We start from the raw sequence: 18,798 nt of genomic DNA, 5'->3' as shown, positions 1-18,798 counted from the left end.
CAGAAATCCACCTGCCTCTGCCTCCCAAGTGCTGGGATTAAAGGCGTGCGCCACCACTGCCCGGCTATGCCTGGGTTTTTTATGTGGGTCCTGAGGCCTGAACTCAAATCCTCTCCCTTGTACAAACCATTACTGAGTGTGTGGCCAGTGGTGGCTGTTGGGGACAATTTAAGCCCAGGATGTCTGTCACTTCCCCTGGGACCCAATTTTTTTTTTCCTGTTTATTTTTGTTTCTGATTAACTAAAACCTCTAGCCTCGTGTGGTTGCTCCAGTGTCCTTAGCAAGAGGCAAGCTGGGAGATCACAGCCTCTCCCAAAGCAGTCTGGGGACAAAAGCTGAGAGAGAGAGAGAGAGAGAGAGAGAGAGAGAGAGAGAGAGAGAGAGGGAGAGAGAGGGAGAGAGAGGGAGAGAGAGGGAGGGAGGGAGGTTGAGAGAGAGAGGAGAGAGGGAGATTGAGAGAGAGAAAGACTGAGAGAGAGAGAGGGAGATTGAAAGAGAGAGAGGGAGGGAGGGAGATTGAGAGAGAGAGAGACTGAGAGAGAGGAAAGAGAGAGAGAGGTTGAGAGAGAGAGGAAAGAGAGAGAGAGATTGAGAGAGAGGAAAGAGAGAGATAGAGAGAGAGAGAGAGAGAAAGAGAGAGAGAGAGAGAAGGGGTTTTGAAGAGAGGACAGAAGTATCATGAGTTAAAGTCTATGGTGAGGGAGAAGGGTGGGAAGGGGAGTCAGGACACCAGGCTCTGGGGCCCAAAGTGCTTCTCAGCAGCCATTCTTCCCAACCTTTGAAAGCTCACACAGACCAGGCCAGAGCCCATCTCAGAGTGGGTTTTCAGGGTATGCAAAAGGTCAGGAATCTGAAGCAGCCACCAGGACTCCACAGTAGTTAACCTTAACAAATGCAAATGAGCAAATGGACCACCTGTTCTAGCAGAGGGAGGAGGTTGGCTGGGTTTGTTTGTTTTCTGTTGAGTTACACACAATTTGAGCCAGGAAGGTGGCTCAGAGGGTAAAGGGGCTTGTCCTACAAGCCTAAAGATCTGGGTTAGAGAGTCGGAAGCCACGTAAAAGTGGACAGACAGAAACGACTCCACAAAATTGTCATCTGCACACACACACACACCTCATATGCACACACATATACACAGATAATAGTAAAGTATTTTTTTCTTTTAAATTATACACGATTCATTCAAGTTAAGGACAAAAGAAAGAATTCAGCCCTTTCTTGGGCTCCAGCTGTATGACCTCAGGAAAGCTCAGTTTCCTTTTCTGTCAGACAGGTTAAAAGGTCGTCTTGCCATACCCGGCACAGAGGAGGCTCCCATGTGACACATGTGGAACCCACAAAGGTTGACACAGACAGGAGGTATTAGACTCATCATCACTGGCTGAATGAATCTGGCCATTGTAGGCGATCCCTAGTATGCCAGCCAGGTACTCCATATGTGCTTGCGGGTGAGTGGTACTTCTCTGTGGTTTTCATAAAGAGAAATTAACTCACTTCCTTTGGTGCTGTGTGCATGTGGCCTAGTACTTCAGCAAGTGTTTAGGGTGTGGTCTCCTACGGAAGCAGGAGGATGGACTAGTTACTCCCCTTCCTGGTATCCTCTCTAGACTTGACATTACCCAAGGCCGGAGTCTTGACTGACTTTGTTGTGTTTGTGTTGTTGCTGGTAGGTTTGTTCTGTTTTGTTTTGTTTTGCAGCACTTGGGATCAAACCCAGGGCTTCATGGACCAGAGGGCAGCCCTGCACCAACTGTGCCACATCTCCAGTCTCTGGTTATTTTTAAGTAGCAATAAGTCTTCTTTCCAAGACAGAGAGAAGCTTGGTGCATCTGTGGAGCACACACCATGGCGTATTCCAGGGAGCTGAGAAAGAGGAAAAGCGCTCTGCTTGGCAGATGATCCAACATTAGGAACTTGATCCCCTGAAAAATAACATTGGTGGCCTCATGTTTCCCCATGCTGTGGGATGTCTGCCCTGCAAGCTGCCCATCAGTCCTGCATTTCCAGCACCCAGGGAGCCTGTGCTCTCCTCTGGGAGTCTCGTTTCATCAGAGACTCAGCTGGGAGACGAGTCCGTTAATGGGTCTATTTATCATCTGCTTTGGCTGGCTTCATCTCTGGGGATAGGTGCCAGAGGCCAAGGGAAGGAGCTTGTGTGGAGGCCCTGGAGATCTGTTTGGGGCCTTGGAAAGTATATTTATTGGGAACCATGTAAATGTCCAAATATAGGCAAATGGTTCAAGATCGCCATACAGTAGGTTATGATGACGTCCACTGAAAATGATGTTTAGGAAGAATTTTTAATATAATGGGAAAATGACTAATAGGATAAGCAGGAGAGAAAACTTAACGGAATGTCCATGTGCACAGAGTGATCTCTCAGGCACGATAGGAGAGCATAGAGAGAAGTCTCTGCCCGAGGGAGGAAGAGATCCTTAATCAGGGAGGAAGAGAGCATGGGGTGCTTGGGGCAAGAAAGCAGGAGGTGAGCTACCTGGGCGCCCGCCGCTAGTCATCCTTCTCCACAAGAGGGACGTGGGAGAGCCGTGGTGGGGGAGAAGGAATAGGAACAAAGGAAAAGGATGCATTGCTCCCAAAAATGCCGTAATGAAACAAATTATAATTATGCTAACATTTAAAAGACAGAAAGGCATACTTCCTATAATACATTATAAATTATATATGTAATACATACTTTTGTTCCTTCTTATTTTTCAAGACAGGACTTCTCTGTGTAGCCCTGGCTGTCCTGAAATGATCTCTGTAGACCAGGCTGGCCTCAAAGTCGGAGATCTGCCTGCCTCTGCTTCCTGAGTGTTGGGTATAAAGCCATGTACCACCACTACCTGCTATAAATTATATTTTTAAAAAAGCCTGCCAGAAGAAGCACACTGCTCTTTTCTGTTGTTTGTTTTGTTGAGACTGGGTCTCACAATGCTGCCTTAGCTAACCTGGAATTCTTTATGTAGACCAGGCTGGCCTCTAACTCACAGAGATTAGCCTGCCTCTGCTGGGATTAAAGACTAAAGACATGTGTCACATAACCAGGCATGACAAGACGCACCTTTAGTACCACACTGGAGAGGCAGAGGCAGGTGGATCTCTAAGCTGTAGGACACCCAGGGCTACAGAGTGAAATGCTGTTGTAAAAAAACTAAAAACAGACAAAGAAGCGCTGTGCCACCATGCATGCGAGTGGTGCTCACACCGCTCTTTAAAGCAAGGACTGTAGGTAATGAATCTGTAGACTTCAGCCTGACCCCGTGACCATGGAAACACCTGCATCTCCAGTACTTTACGGTCACAACCAACATCCTTCCAGTGATTTTAAGATTAAGTTAAGCCTAGCTGCGGCAGAAGACAGGGGACAGATGTGTCGTTGTCGCTCAGTGGCAGACACGCTCCCATTGGGATAGGTGAGATGATCCATTTTCAGAAAATTTGGTAGAAGCAAAAATGACCTAATGCCAGCCTTTGGCAGATGGAGTTCTAGCAGGAAATACCAACTATTAATTCCTCAAAGCATCCATTATAAGTAATGGATCAATTTCCTTCTTCTGGATTGAGAACAGGGCTAGCTGTCCTGCATCTCTGTGAGATGCTATAGTTGAAATGGGCTTCCTAAATTCGTGTGTTAGACACTCAGTCCCTGGTCTGCTGATGTTGGAGGGTGGGGTCACATGAGCTGTATTGGGTCTTGGATTAATGCCGCTGCTGGTGCAGCCGCTCGCTCAGCGGCAGCAGCAGTGGCAGTGGCGCCTTTCTTGAGAAAAGTTATTGCCTTCTAGCATGCTTGCTAACTCCTTCTCTCCATTCATGCCCCTCACCACCACTTTGTGTCATGCTTAATGAAAGTCTTCCATCATAGAATCGTAGATCATAGAATCATAGAGTTTTTGTTTTGTTTTGTTTTTTCGAGACAGAGTTTCTCTGTATAGCCCTGGCTGTCCTGGAACTCACTCTGTAGACCAGGCTGGCCTTGAACCCAGAAATCTGCTTGCCTCTGCCTCCCAAGTGCTGGGATTAAAGGTGTGCGCCATCACTGCCCAGCTCAGAATCATAGATCTTACAGCCTTCAAAACTATGAACCAAATACACTTCTGATCAACGTGATGATGCATGCCTCTGATCCCAGCGATTAGCCGGAGCCAGGAGAATGCGGTGTTCAGGGTTATTCTTCACTGTGTAACAAGTTTAAAGCCAGCCCAGGCTACACAAAACCCTGCCTCAAAAAAGTAAAAGAAGCGGGCTGGTGAGATGGCTCAGCGGGTAAGAGCACTGACTGCTCTTCTGAAGGTCCTGAGTTCGGATCCCAGCAACCACATGGTGGCTCACAACCACCCGGAATGAGATGGACACCCTCTTCTGGTGCATCTGAAGACAGCTACAGTGAATTACGCAGGAGTGAGCAGGGCCAGAGAACAGCCACACACATGACATCTCACGGCCATCTGGACAGCTACAGTGTACTCGTACACATAAAATAAATAAAATAAAATCTTAAAAAAAAGAAAAAAGTAAAAGAAGTAAGCAGTAATTCCCCAGACTGGTCTTCTGTTATAGCAACACAAGGGGAGCTGAGGAAATAAGTCATTTGATTTCTTTTCTTTTCTTTTTTTCTTTCTTTCTCTCTCTCTTTCTTTTTTCTTTTTTCTTTTTTGTTGGTAGGGTTTAATTCTCTTGTGGTCTGGCTAAGAAAGACATAGGACTGTCTATATTGTAGATTCTATAAGGACCTAATCTTAGCACTGCCATCTTTTGTTACTCCAGTAGACATGTTTCCATAGCAGCAGCAGCAGGTTACCGAGACCTTTCTGGGTCCCAAATCTTCATATCTAGGCCTTGGGCTCTCAGAGAGGAGGTTCCTGTCCGACTCTCTGCAGGAGAATTGGGGGTGGGGGAGGAGGTCCAGAGGGACACAGGCTTATATGTAGCAAGTTCTCTAGGGAAGCTCTGCTCCTGCTCTACACACAAAGCTCCTGGACGCTCCTATCTAGATGATAGGAGCAGAGGTTTCAGCTTGCTGGATCTTCAGTGGCCCTTCGCCGTTCAAGGCCCAAGGGTGGACGTGACCGTGTTTGCTGGGAGGTTTGCACTGATTTCTCAGTTTACGGAAACTGGGGCAGGGTGGCATACCACGGCCAAATGCCTCTTCATTTGACAATTTGCACAAAATTGTATTTTCAGAGTCTCAGAAGGAAGTCTGGTGGTGGTGGTGCATGCCTATAAGCCCAGCACTCAGGAGGCAGAGGCAGGCAAGTCTCTGAGTTTGAGGCCAGCCTGGTCTACAGAGTGAGTTCCAGGACAACAGGGGTATGAAGAGAAACCTGGTCTTGAGAAGCCAAAAAAAAAAAAAAAGAAAGAAAGAAGAGAAGAAAGAAAGAAAGAAAAGAAAAGTCTAAGAAGAGTGAAGCCCAATCACAACTTTTGTAGATTAAGCGATATTTATAAGACCAGTACTTGGGGCCAGCAAGATGGATCAGTGGTTAAGACTGACAATCTGAGTTTGATTCTTTGTTTGTTTGTTTGTTTGTTTTTCGAGACAGGGTTTCTCTGTGTAGCCCTGGCTGTCCTGGAACTCACTCTGTAGACCAGGCTGGCCTCAAACTCAGAAATCTGCCTGCCTCTGCCTCCCAAGTGCTGGGATTAAAAGCGTGCATCACCACTGCCCGGCCTGAGTTTGATTCCTAAGTTCTCATGGTAGCAGGAGAGAGCCAACATCTGCAAATTGTCCTCCGACCTCCACAAGTGTGCTGCACCACGTGCAGCCCCACCCTGGTAATAAGTAAAATAAAAATGGCATTTACAAAGCTTCCTTGTCCCCTTCCTCATCAGGGTAACCACGGAACCTGGGAATGCCATTCGACCACAGTCTGTGGGAGAAAAGACTCCCCCAAACTGTCCTCTGGCATCTACCCAGGTGATGCGACCCACCCATCTACACTCATATATACAGACTCATTATACACGAACAAAAACACGTCTTCTGAAATGAAAGAGGAGGAAGTGGGAATGGGGGAAGAGGAAGAAGAGAAGGAAAAGGAAGGAAGAGAACCTTTGGGCAGCACAGAGGGAGACGCTAAAGTGTGTGTTATGTGTCCCTGCCGTGCCACGTGCCAGCCAGTGCAGATGCTGCTGTGAACACAGGGACAGAGCAGACAATTCCAGACTGGAGGTCAAAGAAATTTTGTTGCTTTGTGTGGTTGGTTGATTGGTTGGTTGGTTGGTTTTGTTTTTCAGTTTTTAAAATTTCTATTTACACAGGATTTCTCTGTGTATTCCTGGCTGTCCTGAAACTCACTCTGTAGACCAGGCTAAGCCTTGAACTCAGAAATCCACTTTGTCTCTGCCTATGAAGTGCTGATGTTAAAGGTGCGCACCACCACTCAGCCAGGAAATCTTTCTATAGAGGATGTCAATGAAGGAAGGCTATAGAGACCTAGCGTCCCGCTTAGGTGATGGAACTTTCAAAGACACCGAGGGAGCAGAAGGTTTGGCAGCTATGAAGAACCAATGAATGATCTCCAGCTACTGCAAAGGGTAGAGGTGAAGGAGAAGGGTATTCGTGGCTTGAGAGTGACAGGCGCTGGCTCACCAGGGCCCTCCTAAGCCATGCTAAGGAGGGTAAATTTGATCATGGACGCTCTGTTGAGCAACTGAAGGCTTTTCTGCAGGGAGGGGTGAGATCATGATTCCTTCTTATAATAAGACTCTGGCAGCCGAGGCCAGCATAAGTTGCAATGTGGAGAGAAGAGAAACCGGGAGAGTGTGAGTTTGGTTGGTGGATGATGTGGATGGAAGCAATGGATGTGCAGGAGAGAGAGGAGCTAAGAGATCGCAGGGGCAAAACAGGCAGGATGCTATCACTCATCAAGTCCAGAAGCTGGGAGAGAGAAGAAGGCTGTCTAACCTCTAGGGTTGTGTCCTTGGTTCTGGGCTAGACGGTACTTCCACTGCCAACATGCAGATTGTAGAGGAAAAGCAGGTTTAGGAAGAAGGTGGGGTGTCAATGACTAATTTATTTTTAGACGGGTTGAATTTGAGACACTTGAGGTATCCAAGAAGCAACTGAATGATCTAGAACCCAAAATAGAGATCTAGGCCACAGATAGAGGCTGAGCATACGGTGGTAGCTGCGGCTGTAGGGCAGAAGGCATCTGGGGAGAAGGCAGAGGAGACAGTGATGTGCAGCCATTACAAGGACCATCGCTTACCTCAGCAGTCAGAAAGGAATAACTGAGAGAAAAAGAAAGAGAGAGAGAGAGAAAGAAAGAGAGAAAGAAAGAGAGAGAGAGAGAGGTGTGGATGCAGTGTCTTGGTGACACAGAAGAGAGTGTTTTAAGAACAAGAGAGGGGCTGGAGAGATGGTCAGAGATTAAGAGCATTGGCTGCTCTTCCAGAGGACCTGGGTTCAATTCCCAGCACCAACGTGGTAGCTCACAACTGTCTATAACTCCTGTTCCAGGAGACCCTCACACAGACATGAATGCAGGCAAATCAACAATGTACATAAAATAAATAAATTTTTTTAACAAGTAAAAACAAACAACCCCTTCCCCCGCAAGAGAATGGCCAGACAATGGTGGCACAAGCCTTTAATCCCAGCACTCAGGAAGCAGAGGCAGGTAAAGCTCTGTGAGTTCAAGGCCAGCCTGGTCTACAGAGTGAGTTCCAGGACAGCCAGGGCTACACAGAGAAACATATCTCAAAACAAAACAAAACAAAACAAAACCCAAACAAACAAACAAAACACACACACAAAAAAAACCCCAAAAAACCAAAAGCAAAAATCAAAACCAACCTAAAGCATCTGGCCTACTCAACAACAGGAGGTCGTAGGCTGCCTCATCAAAGCTGATGGCACTGTGGTGAGGTGGAGATGCTCGGTGCTGGTGGCTTTTCTATAGCCTGGCTCGGAGGCAAAAGAGCTGAGCTGAGACCTGAAGACAGCAGTCAGGGATGCTGCAGTCGAAAGGAGGGGTGCAAAGTCCTTGTGGAGGCAGGAGTGAGTGGAACCTCAAGTGGATGGGGACAGGAGAAAAGAAGCCCTTTCAATGGGAAGAGAGAGAAGAGGGTTTGCATTCAGGGGGCTGATAGGGTTTTCAAGCATTTCCCTGTTGGCTTCATGTTTCTCTGTGAAAGGTGGGCTACGTCATCTGCTTAGGGTGAAAAGAGGGACGGTTCGCATTGCCTTCTGAAATAACGTCTTCACGAGTGAGAGGGTCATGGCAAGGCATCCTGGGCAGCTCTAAGGCACAGCTGAGGACCCAGGCTTTTAACTCATCGATGCACCGGTATAGATGGCCATGACTGGAGGTTCGGATGTGGCTTAGAGATACTGATAGTCCCACCACACCGAGGAGATAACAGCTTGGAGAAGATTAAATCTGAGAGCTGAGAACAATGTTTAGAATGACTGGAAATGCAGACATAAGCTAAGGAGGAGACTAAACCAAGAGAGGCCTGACAACTTAGGGGAGGAGACAATGGGCTGCCACGCTGCAGTAAGCAAAGAGAATGGGTAGGAGGCGTGAAGTGGAAGACCTCTTCTTTTTCTTTCTTTTATTTATTTACTTTTTAAAAATGTGCATTGGTGTTTTGTCTGTGTGCATTATGTCTGCATGAGGGTATGTTAGTTGTTGGAGTTATAGACAAATGTGAGCTGCCATGTGGGTGCTGGGATTTGAACCCAGGTTCTCTAGAAGAGTAGTCAGTGCTCTTAAATGTGGGGCCATCTCCCCAGCCCCTACTTGTGAGTGGTTTTGTTTGTTTGTTTGTTTGTTGTTTTTTTTTTAGACAGGGTTTCCCTATTCCATACTACATAGCTCTGGCTGTCAAAGAACTTGACTTCTGGACCAGGCTGGCTTTGAACTTACAGAGATCCATCTGCTTCTGCTACCATGCTGGGCTAGAAGATACTGTTTAAATCCATATACTTTGGAAAGCCAGAGAGTCCGGAGTAAAAGAACCTAAACTGAGTTTTAGGAAAGTGTCTGACTCTTAAAAGACTGAGTTAGGAGATGGATGCAGAATATATCCATAGAACATGGCTGCCCCTGGAAATGCTCTCAAAATGGGCTCCCCTGGAAAAGAGCACAATAGCTATCCACCAAGCACCGGTTATTTGCAAAGCATGGTGTTAGACCACCTTCATTTTTTTGCATCTCATCTTCATAAAACTCTTCAAATCAGCGGCATCATCCTTTGAAGTAAGTCAAGTGGTTTTGAATCATAAATTCCACACGTAGACACATACCAAACCGAAAGGAAGTCATGAGTGGAAGAAGCCTGTTCTTAGTTAGCATCATGGTTTGTAATAGCACCAGACTGGAAACAGCCTACATTCCCATCAACAGAGAGATGGGTTAAATAAGTTGTGATGTACTCATGCTGTGAAATTTAGCACAGGATGGAGGTATAAAAATGTGGTGGCACATGTCTTTAATCCCAGCACTCTGAAGGCAGAGGCAGGCACATCTCTAAGTTTGAGGTCAGCCTGGTCTACAGAGCAAGTTCCAGGACCCTTAAGGCTACACACAAAAAAAGCCTGTCTCAGAAAAGCAAGCAAACAAACAAACAAAACAAAATGCTATGAACGACACCACTGTTGATTTTACTGACAGTGGAGTAAAAAACTCCAGACAGGGAACTCCTCTCGTAGGAGTCCTTAAAAACAGACAAAACCAACCTCTGGGGTTGGAAGTTGAGGTAGGTGTTAGCCTTGGAGAGGGAACTTGGGTGGGAGCTGTGGTACACTGTCAAGCTAATATTCAGTGTTCTGATCACTCTGGTCAGTCACCTAACTCTGCCTACATTTATGTACTGTGCGCACTTCTGCACATCTTTTATGTTGTAAAGCCTGTATTGAGGAAGGCCTACTTTGCAAAGTACAAATGCAACAAGGAAAATAATAAAAACAAAAGAAGGTAATGCTTATATGTATGCCAAGCACTTGTCTGAGGCCACACAGTATCGAGAGTCAGTGGGGAAGTCGCCACATTCCCTGACTTGACTTGGAAATCTGTTCAGGTCCCATCTCTCAGGTGTCACTTGGGTACTGGGAAGGAACCCCAAGCCTGAGCATGGGTGGCCTTGAGGACAGACAGATGCACACAAAATAGAAAGTCTACTGGGCTTTTAAGCATCGCTGGCACTGGTTGTAGTCTGTAGTCTGGTGACAGCTTGTAGGCCAGATTTCTTGTCTAGAAGTGTTTTTTCCTGTTTGCTCTACCTCTCCCAGGGAGCACTGAACATTCTTCTGGTGACCTAGGCCTTGACCTCTCACTATTGTGCAGCCTCCTAAAATTCTCCCTGCCTCAATCCAGCCTATATATGGCTGCCCCGGCTGACTCCCCAGCTCACACTGTGCATGTGTCAACACATCAGAGAACAGCTTCACCACCCCCTCCCCGCACCTGTCAATCCGGCTGCATCACTGCCATCTCCTTCACTTTCCCTCCATGCAGAGGTGAGACTCTGCCTGGCGTGCGGACCTGCTAGCTACCATGTGCTCTGTCTCTTCCTTACTCCTTTTCCAGTGTCATCAAACTGTCCTCTTCTGCTGACTTATTCCCAGCAGCACACAGATAGGCAACCATGTTCCCTGTCTCATGAAAGTCCTCCCTGAAGCCACGTTTACCTTGGCTCTCTTGATTGTGTTAGAGTCTCCCCCACCCCCTCTCTCTCTCTCACACACACACACACACCCAGCTCACAATCATTCATGACTTCAGTTTCGGGGAATCTAACGCCTCCTTCTGGCCTTTGTGGGCACCAGGCACATACACGGTGCACAAACATAAAGCAAATAAATAGAAAAAAATGCTTTTGTTTTGCTTTGGGCTTGTTTTTCAAGACTTGGTTTCTCTGTGTGTCCCTGGCTGTCCTGGAACTAGCTCTGTAGACCAGGTTGGCCTTGAACTTACAGAGATCTTCTTGACTATGTCTCTCAAGTTCTGGGATTATGTGTGTGTGCAGTCTATCATGCTAGTTTGTTTTTGTTAACTTGACACACACGCTAGGGTTATCTGGAATCAGGGAACCTCAGTTAAAAAAAAAATATCTTCATTAGATTGGTCTTTGGGGTAGTTTTCTTGACCAGTGATAGATGTGGGAGGGCCCAGCACACTGTAGGTAGTGTCACCCCTGGGTGGTCCAGGGTTGTAAGCAGGCAGACCAGGACTTGGAAAGCAAGCCTGTGAGCGGCATCCATCCACAGTGTCTGCTTTAGTTCCTGCTTCCAGGTTCCCGCCCTGCTTGAGTTCTCGCCATGGCTTCCTTTAAGGATGGACTGTGGACAGACTGTGATGTGGAAATGCAAACCAAATAAATGCTTTCCTACCCAGGTTGCTTTTAGTCATGATCCAAAGACTATGGTCTCCAACAATAGAAAGCAAAGTATAATATCTATCCTGACTGTGAGAATGAATGTAATCTCTGTGGTGACAAGGACAATCTCTATGCTGTTCATCCTGACTGTGAGAATGAAGGTAATCTCTGTGGTGACAAGGACAATCTCCATGGTGTTCACTCTGTCCTAGCATTTAGAAAACGTCCAATCTAGTAGATTTCAATGCATATTTGACACATTAATGATTTAGTAGACTCCTCCTTGTCCTTATAATAAAACATGATTTGTGAATTCTGTGTATAAAGGCAGTGAAGAGCCTGGGGTGTGGGTCAGAGCCTAGGCTTAAAATGTGTGAGGTGCCGGGCAGTGGTGGCACACACCTTTAATCCCAGCACTTGGGAGGCAGAGGCAGGTGGATTTCTGAGTTCGAGGCCAGCCTGGTCTACAGAGTGAGTTCCAGGACAGCCAGGGCTACACAGAGAAACCCTGTCTCAGGGGGGAAAAAAAAGTGTGTGAGGCTCTGGGTGCTATCCATCCTTAGCACTGACAGAGAAGGGGGTCGGGGGAGGGAAGTATACACAGTGGGCGGGGGAATGAGTGGGCTGAAGTGGATTGAAGGGAAGGCAAGAAACAAACCTTTATGAGCCTTCAGTACAAGTTTCCAACCCAGCACATGCCTTGGAGCCCTTTGCAGATTATTGAGCCTTACCACTCCCCCAGGACCAAGCACTTCAGCTTCCATGGAGTCAAGGTCCAGACTCTGAAGAGACTATTCCAACCACTAGATTCTACACATGAAGTACCCAGAATGCCTCCTGGAGCCCTGCTCCATGGCCAGTGCACCTCAGCCCAGGAGGCAAGCCTTTGCATTCCGCTGTCCTTGCTCCCTGCTCTGGAGTCAGCGCTGATGAGATAGCAGCGGCCGAGGGATCCTGGGAAGAAGTGAGGGCAGGAGAGGGTGGAGGGTGGAGCAGGAGGCCTTTCTATTCCTAGCTGTTTGTAAACAGCGTCCTGACGACCTGGCCTGGCCTCTGCGGTGGACCCCAGAGATAGCTGAAGCCAAAACTCTCAAAGCAGCCCTGGCTTTTCTGAGATTATGCTGGGATGGAACGTAGCTGACGAGAAGAGTACTCCATGCCTGAACAGCCCCTCAGCTTTCTCTTTTCTGCCACTTTTCAGAACCAGTAAACTAGAATGTGTTCCTGGGCCTGGGATGAGGAGGAGATGAGATAAAGGCAGTTCTGTGACATCAGGTGACTGAAGCCGGGCAGTAAGCGATGACAAACCACCCTTACCTCCTTCCCCAAATTACTCCCTTGCTTTTCTCCTTTCTCCTTCTCACCCTCCTGTCGTTACCTCACTCCTGCCGACAGAATGTTTTTAGCCTTGTGAGATTTTTTTTTTTTAAATGTCATTTTGGCATCTGCACAGGTACAAAGTCTGAAGAATTTAGAATGAAGAAAGTCTCTCTCCTGATGAACTAAACTCTCAATAGTTGATCCTGTTTAATCCTCCCAATAGCCCTTCGAGGCTGATTTTTATCATTCCTACTTGACAAGTAATGGAGCCGAAGAAGCTAAGCCAGTTGAGATGGAATCGGTAATGCCCTTGGCATCCGCACTTGCTAAACAAGTCAATGTTCTCTCTCTCACCTAAGGTGTGCAGCCTCATGGACACTGCAAGGGACTGCCTGAGTCCAGGTGCCTATGGTTTTCTAGCTCCTGCCTGGCCCCACTACAGAGAAGCCCCAAACAGGGACTTATACCCTGGCTGTCAACCACCTCTTTCTGCTAGTTTTGCCTAGCATGGTTCAATAAGCACAATACAATCTAATCTGGACCTTACCCCATGAATCAAGATATTCCTATTTCTCCAACTTGGCAGGTACATGAAGATCAGCTTCTTCCTCCCTCTATCTCTATGCCCCGTGGCCCTTCTTGTTTTGAGCACAGACACACACACACACACACACACACACACACACACACATACACGCTGCAAATCTCTCTTAGTACCCACCACTTGAGGCTTGCCTAGTCTGATTCAGCTGTGGACCATAATTCCACAGTCTCCTGGAGGAGGAAGGGCAGCTGGGAGGGCAGACAGGCTAGATGAAAGCTTTGCCTTCCTCATTTTATCCAGGCCTGGGGACCACGAAGTCCCTGAAGCCCTGATGCTTCCAGCTCTCTGTGTTACTGGCGGCTGCCTTTCTTGATTGGCTGCCTCTCTTGATCGGCAGCACTCAGACCGCTTTGAAAACACACCCCATGTTCCTCTCTCATCGCTGGGCCATTTCATTCTTGCAAGTCTTCCTCACTCCTGTCCATCATTCATCTGGCTTGCCCACCTCTCATGTTTCCTATCTTGCCAAGCTCTCAAGTTCTCAGACCTGTTGTCCCAAGAAGGGACGCGCATCAGAAGCCATACTACTGATGGGATAGGACTTCTCTGTGCATCTTTTTATGTCCGGGAACCTCTCTGTAGCCCAGGCTGGCCTTGCACTCACAGAGATCTGCCTGGCTCTACTTCCCAAGTGTGGGTATTAAAGGCGTGTGCCTCCATAGCCTGGCCACAAAATTCTTTATATAGTATGTACACAACAAACAAAAGATTTAAAAACCACATGTTGAGACAAACATCTGTAGCTCCCGCCACCCAGCTGAAGGTAAAGGCAGCTGCTTTTCCAGGCCACAGATGGAGGCTGCTTTTAAACATGGCTAGCTTTCTCTAGGTATGTGCTTGTGCCTACCTAGGTCACCAGGCCCTCATCACCTCTTCTGCCCTTTCTACCCTGGCCTCCAGGGCTATTTTGAGTGTGTACCAGTTGGGGTTAATCTCCTTAATCAGTGAGCCGTGCTCCCAACTAGCCCAGCTATCTGCAAAGGGCGCTCTGAGGGTTGATGCTGCGCCTCAGGGATTCCCATTCATGAAGGGAGACCGAGGGGCCTGGAGTTGAATGAAGACATGGAGGAAGGGACTGTGGAAGCTAACAGGCAGAGGTGGTGGGAGGCTGGGGACAGCGGGTGGATTGCCTCAGAGTCTCAAGTTAACCTCTAGGGAAAACCTAAAAGAGCTTCCTCCACCCCCTAGCCCAGCTCTTGACCCCGGTTTCATGCAGGTGCTAATCCTGGGTCCCTGACACCCTAGGGAAGCAGGCTGAGGGGTCACCCCCCACCACCACTTGGGAAGGGAAGAGAATAAGAGTTGACCCGTGGTGATCAAGTCCCTGAAACATGAGACGAGGACCGCTTCACTTCACAGCTGGCTCACACTCTGGTGAGGGCTCTGTCTTCCACCTGGGCCAAGGGAAAACTCCCAGAGGACCCGAGAGAAGCCTGGCTGCCAGATCCATCCCATTTACAGGCAGAGACGAAGCCCGCCTCCAGCCTCCCCTAATCTCCTGCTAACTAAAATTCACTTTATAAGCAGGCTGGGGATCTTCTGCCTGGAGGTCTTATGTAAGTATTTGCCTCCCGAATAGTATATGCTGATGAGGGAGACAGCCAAGAAAGCAGAACGCAAAAAAAAATAAGAGGGGCAGGGGTATGTGGCTCCACAGTAGGGCAGATGTTTGCTGTGCTCAAGGCCATGGCTTTAGTCTCCATCACCATGCCCCACACTGCGGAGGGAAACTGCTTGCTGGGCAAACCTGACAATGTGAGTTACATCTTTGGAACCTACAGTGGAAGAAGAGAGCAGCCTCTTGAAAACTGTCCTGTGACTTCCACACACGTGCCACGACACACACGCACACCCCCCTTCCTCAATGATAAATGTTCTGAAGGGTAAAATGTCAGGATACAGGAATGTTCAATCAAGGTACCTAGCTTTGCCTAAGAATCCGGGATAACTACCTGGAGGTGGTGACCTGGAAGGGTTTGGGAGGAATATTCATGAAACCTATGCTAAAGAATCCAAACGATCCCTGGAATATTCCAGCCAAGAGAGGGTGAGGTCTCAACCCTAACACTCAAGTCACAGTAAATCTTAGAGTTTCCCTCCCAGGAGAAGTTGAATGGGCCTGCTTACCACTCTTCGTTCCTATTCAACTCTTTCTTAGTATGGTTAGTTTCAAACAAAAGTAGAGCGCACTGTAATGAGCATATGGACCCACACTCCTGTCCCTGCCATTTTAAAGCAAATCCCCCAATTCAATCAAATGTCCCAAGAATATTTTATTACTTATGTCTAAAATATAAATATTCTTTCAAAAGAATGTTCATAATGCCATCATCACCCATCTCCAGGAGTCAGCTAAAGGTCCTTAAGACCGCCCCTTATCTTCCCCTAGCCAACGGTTGGTTTAGTGGTTAATGGGATTCCTCAGAAAGTGGGGAGACCAGCCAGACGGTCACAGCCACTGTTCCTCTGACCATACACAAGCCCACCGGTCTCTCTCATCTCTCTGGGGCTCTCACATGTAGCTGCTGTATGACCCTAATGGAACTCAGTTGGCACAGAGCTGGTCTAGCATGCACCAAGACCCCGCCATGTTCAATTGTAAAAGCAAGGCACAGCGGCTCATGTCGGCAATCCCATTGCTTCAGAGGTAGAAGCAGGATGATCAGGAGTTTGAAGTCATCCTCACTAGTTTGACCCAAACCTGAGCTACATGAGAACTTTTCTAAAACATAAAGAAGCAAGGGCTGACATTGTCTCCCTTGCTTCACTCTGATATTCTATATGACAGGAGGAAGGGTGGAAGTACAAACTTCAGCATTGGGCAGATGAGTCCCCTCTTAGCTGCGTCACTCTAGGACAGGTATTTAGCCTCTTTGAGACTTTATTTATTTATTTATTTTTGGTTTTTCAAGACAGGGTTTCTCTGTGTAGCCTTGGCTGTCCTGGAACTCACTCTGTAGACCAGGCTGGCCTTGAACTCAGAAATCTGCCTGCCTCTGCCTCCCAAGTGCTGGGATCAAAGGTGTGCGCCACCACTGCCTGGCGAGACTTTATTTTTTATAATGGGGATAAAAATACATATCTCCTAAAACTGTTAAGGCTTATGAAAGAGAAGGATCTTGTGCTGGGCATGTAGAAGGTTCTCTGTAGCCCTCCTTGCTTCCACAGGCTGAGCTAATTGGATGGCTCGCTATCGAATCGATTGGATTACTACGTTCAGGTCTTCATGAGGAATGAAGGCCCAGGCAGCAACTGCTGAAGCTCGTTCCCCAGCCTGGAGCTGACACTCTACCTGAGCACCCAAGCTTTGCTTTTTTTCTCTGGCCACTCATTAAAGGAACAAGTGCCTAGACAGGAGTGGGCAGGGCCGGACAAGGGCAGGGATTGGCTTTGGGCTAATTTCATCGGTTTTTAAATCCCTTTACTGAGATGAATTAGTGATTCCGCTGCTCCGCCAATTGAGCGCTTGTGTGCCAGGCTCTGTGCCAGGCACTCTCCATCACCTTCTTAGTGGCCTCAACAGCCCCCGAAGCAGGTACTGTTATCCTCGAGATCTAGGTAGCTTGGGAGTGACTTAGTCACGCAGACAGGGCAGCAAGAGTTGCTGGTACTCATGCAAGGCTTTCTGGTACTTAAGCACTAGGCCTTAACTCTGCCATCATTCCTTTGATAATAATGCTGAGGAGGCTACACTTAGGGCACTCACACTTCCCGACGTTGACAGAGACTTCTGCCCACTCCTCAGAAGACATTCCAAAGTCCAGCTGGCCACTGTGCCAACACGTGCCCTTTCCCTGCGCGAGGAGCCATGGGTGGATCTAACAGACTATCCCCTAAAGGCAGCACCTCTGACCAAAGACGCCTACTCCCCCACCCTCTATTGCTTGACTTGGCTCCATCTGGAGAAATAAGTCCATCCCTGGGCAAAGCCAGGAAACTGGGGGAGAGAGAGGAGAGAGTCGGGGCCCAGGATTTACTAAGAGCAGAAACACTGGAGAATGAAAGTCCCGGGGTCGCAAGAGTCCCTCCGTGCTCTTTGACCTAAACATCTTGCTTTATAATTAAATAAAGGCTTGAGGTTTAGGACGGCGTAGCTCAAAGGTAGCACCCTTACATGGCATGTGAGAGGACCTGAGTTTGGTTCCCAGGGCTGAAAACAGTTCTGTTTGACCTCAGTCTCCAGAAGTCACAGATGCAAGTCAGCCATTGGGCCCAGAGCCGGGAGATAGAAGAGAAGAGCAAAGTCAGACTTCAGAGTGGATGCTTAGGGTCCGGGGTAGGGGAGGTCACAAAAGCGTCAAGACCTTGACTGAGTTTCACTTCTCTGTTTCCTGTCCTGGTGTCACCAGTCCCTCAAAGGACAGGTCCCCGTACCTGTATTGATATTTATTCATCTTTTATCAAAGCTATAAAAGAAGTAACCATCTTGCCCATGGGGTAAGAATTCCTGAGCCCCTTGGTAAAGCTGTGAACATGGGCCCCAGGGCTGGATGGCAGGGACAGAGACAGTGTCCCACTCTTCCACTGTGTCTCCCTACATTCCTGTCCCTGCTCTTAGGAGTTGGGCCATTCTGATCAATCAGCTCGGCTTTCTCTTCTCGAGTGCTTAGAGAGACAAACATCACCCTGGTCTTTCTCCCTCCTTCCCAGCACAGGATAGAGATGAAGGAAGAGAATGCTGAGATGGGGATGGCATCAGCTCAACAATGAATTCTTCAAGGACACCTCTCAGCCTCAGCTCCCTTTTCCTATTCAACTTTGAAAGGCCATGTCTCTCCAACACATCCAACTTCTGCTTACAAGGGCAGAGGTTCACACTGTCAGTTTAACACATAGTCACCTATTCTGAAGCATCCGGTCCCCTGCCAGTAAGAACCACTCTTCTAAAAAAGAAGGGTTCAAATGATGGAAGTTGGGGCCCCGCCCTCCCTCCCCACCCTACTTTCCTCCAGGGTGTGTCACTCACATCCACAGACATCTCTCTCTGGATAAGTTTCTTGCTCTCCTTTTCACAGAAGTTGAGCATGGCTTCCCGGTTGAATGAGCCCGAGGGCTGTTTGTCCGTTTGATTCCTCTGCCTCAGCCCCACGGGGATGCTCCCGTCTGGGTCCACCACATCCAGTTCTTTCTCCAGCTCCTCCATCTCTTCAGGGGACAGGGTGGACAGCAGGCTGTCGATGTCGGGGTCTTCACTCACCTGCCGCCGGTACTTAGCTACCTTGGACATCTTGGCCAAGTGAGAAGCTGCTCCTACCGAGTGTGGTGGGCTTGCTGGTGGTAGGCAGGGAAGGGACGGGGAGCCCTAGTCTGGTTGGAATTGAGTGGGCTTGAGTGCAAAGCCCCAGTTAGGTGAGCACCGCAGCTCCTTGGGCCCTGCTGTACTACAGGTGCTCCGGGGGACACAGCAGCCTCCCTGCAGCCCAAGGCTAGTGGACCCTGCTTGGTCTAACTAGCAACCAATAAAACCTGACAGCTGCCCTGCCAGAGAGGAGAAGCCAATCCCCAAGCTAGGGGGCGGGCCTGCCTCACGGTCAGAGCTGTT

At 48.2% G+C, this 18,798-nt stretch overlaps 1 protein-coding gene across 1 annotated transcript in view; it reads right to left on the bottom strand.

Moving 5' to 3' along the window:
• Positions 1 to 18,700, bottom strand: part of Lmod1 (leiomodin 1) — a 42,268-nt gene extending 23,568 nt beyond the window's left edge. Inside the window, exon 1 of the mRNA XM_031383690.1 lies at positions 18,223 to 18,700. Coding sequence (XP_031239550.1) covers positions 18,223 to 18,483 — 261 coding nt within the window. The 5' untranslated portion in view covers positions 18,484 to 18,700. The remainder of the gene's footprint in view (positions 1 to 18,222) is intronic.
• Between the last annotated feature and the right edge of the window lie 98 nt (positions 18,701 to 18,798).

Source organism: Mastomys coucha, unplaced genomic scaffold (genome assembly GCF_008632895.1).
Source record: "Mastomys coucha isolate ucsf_1 unplaced genomic scaffold, UCSF_Mcou_1 pScaffold1, whole genome shotgun sequence".
NCBI classification, from domain to species: Eukaryota; Metazoa; Chordata; class Mammalia; order Rodentia; family Muridae; genus Mastomys; species Mastomys coucha.
This window is presented reverse-complemented; position numbering and strand designations above follow the sequence as displayed.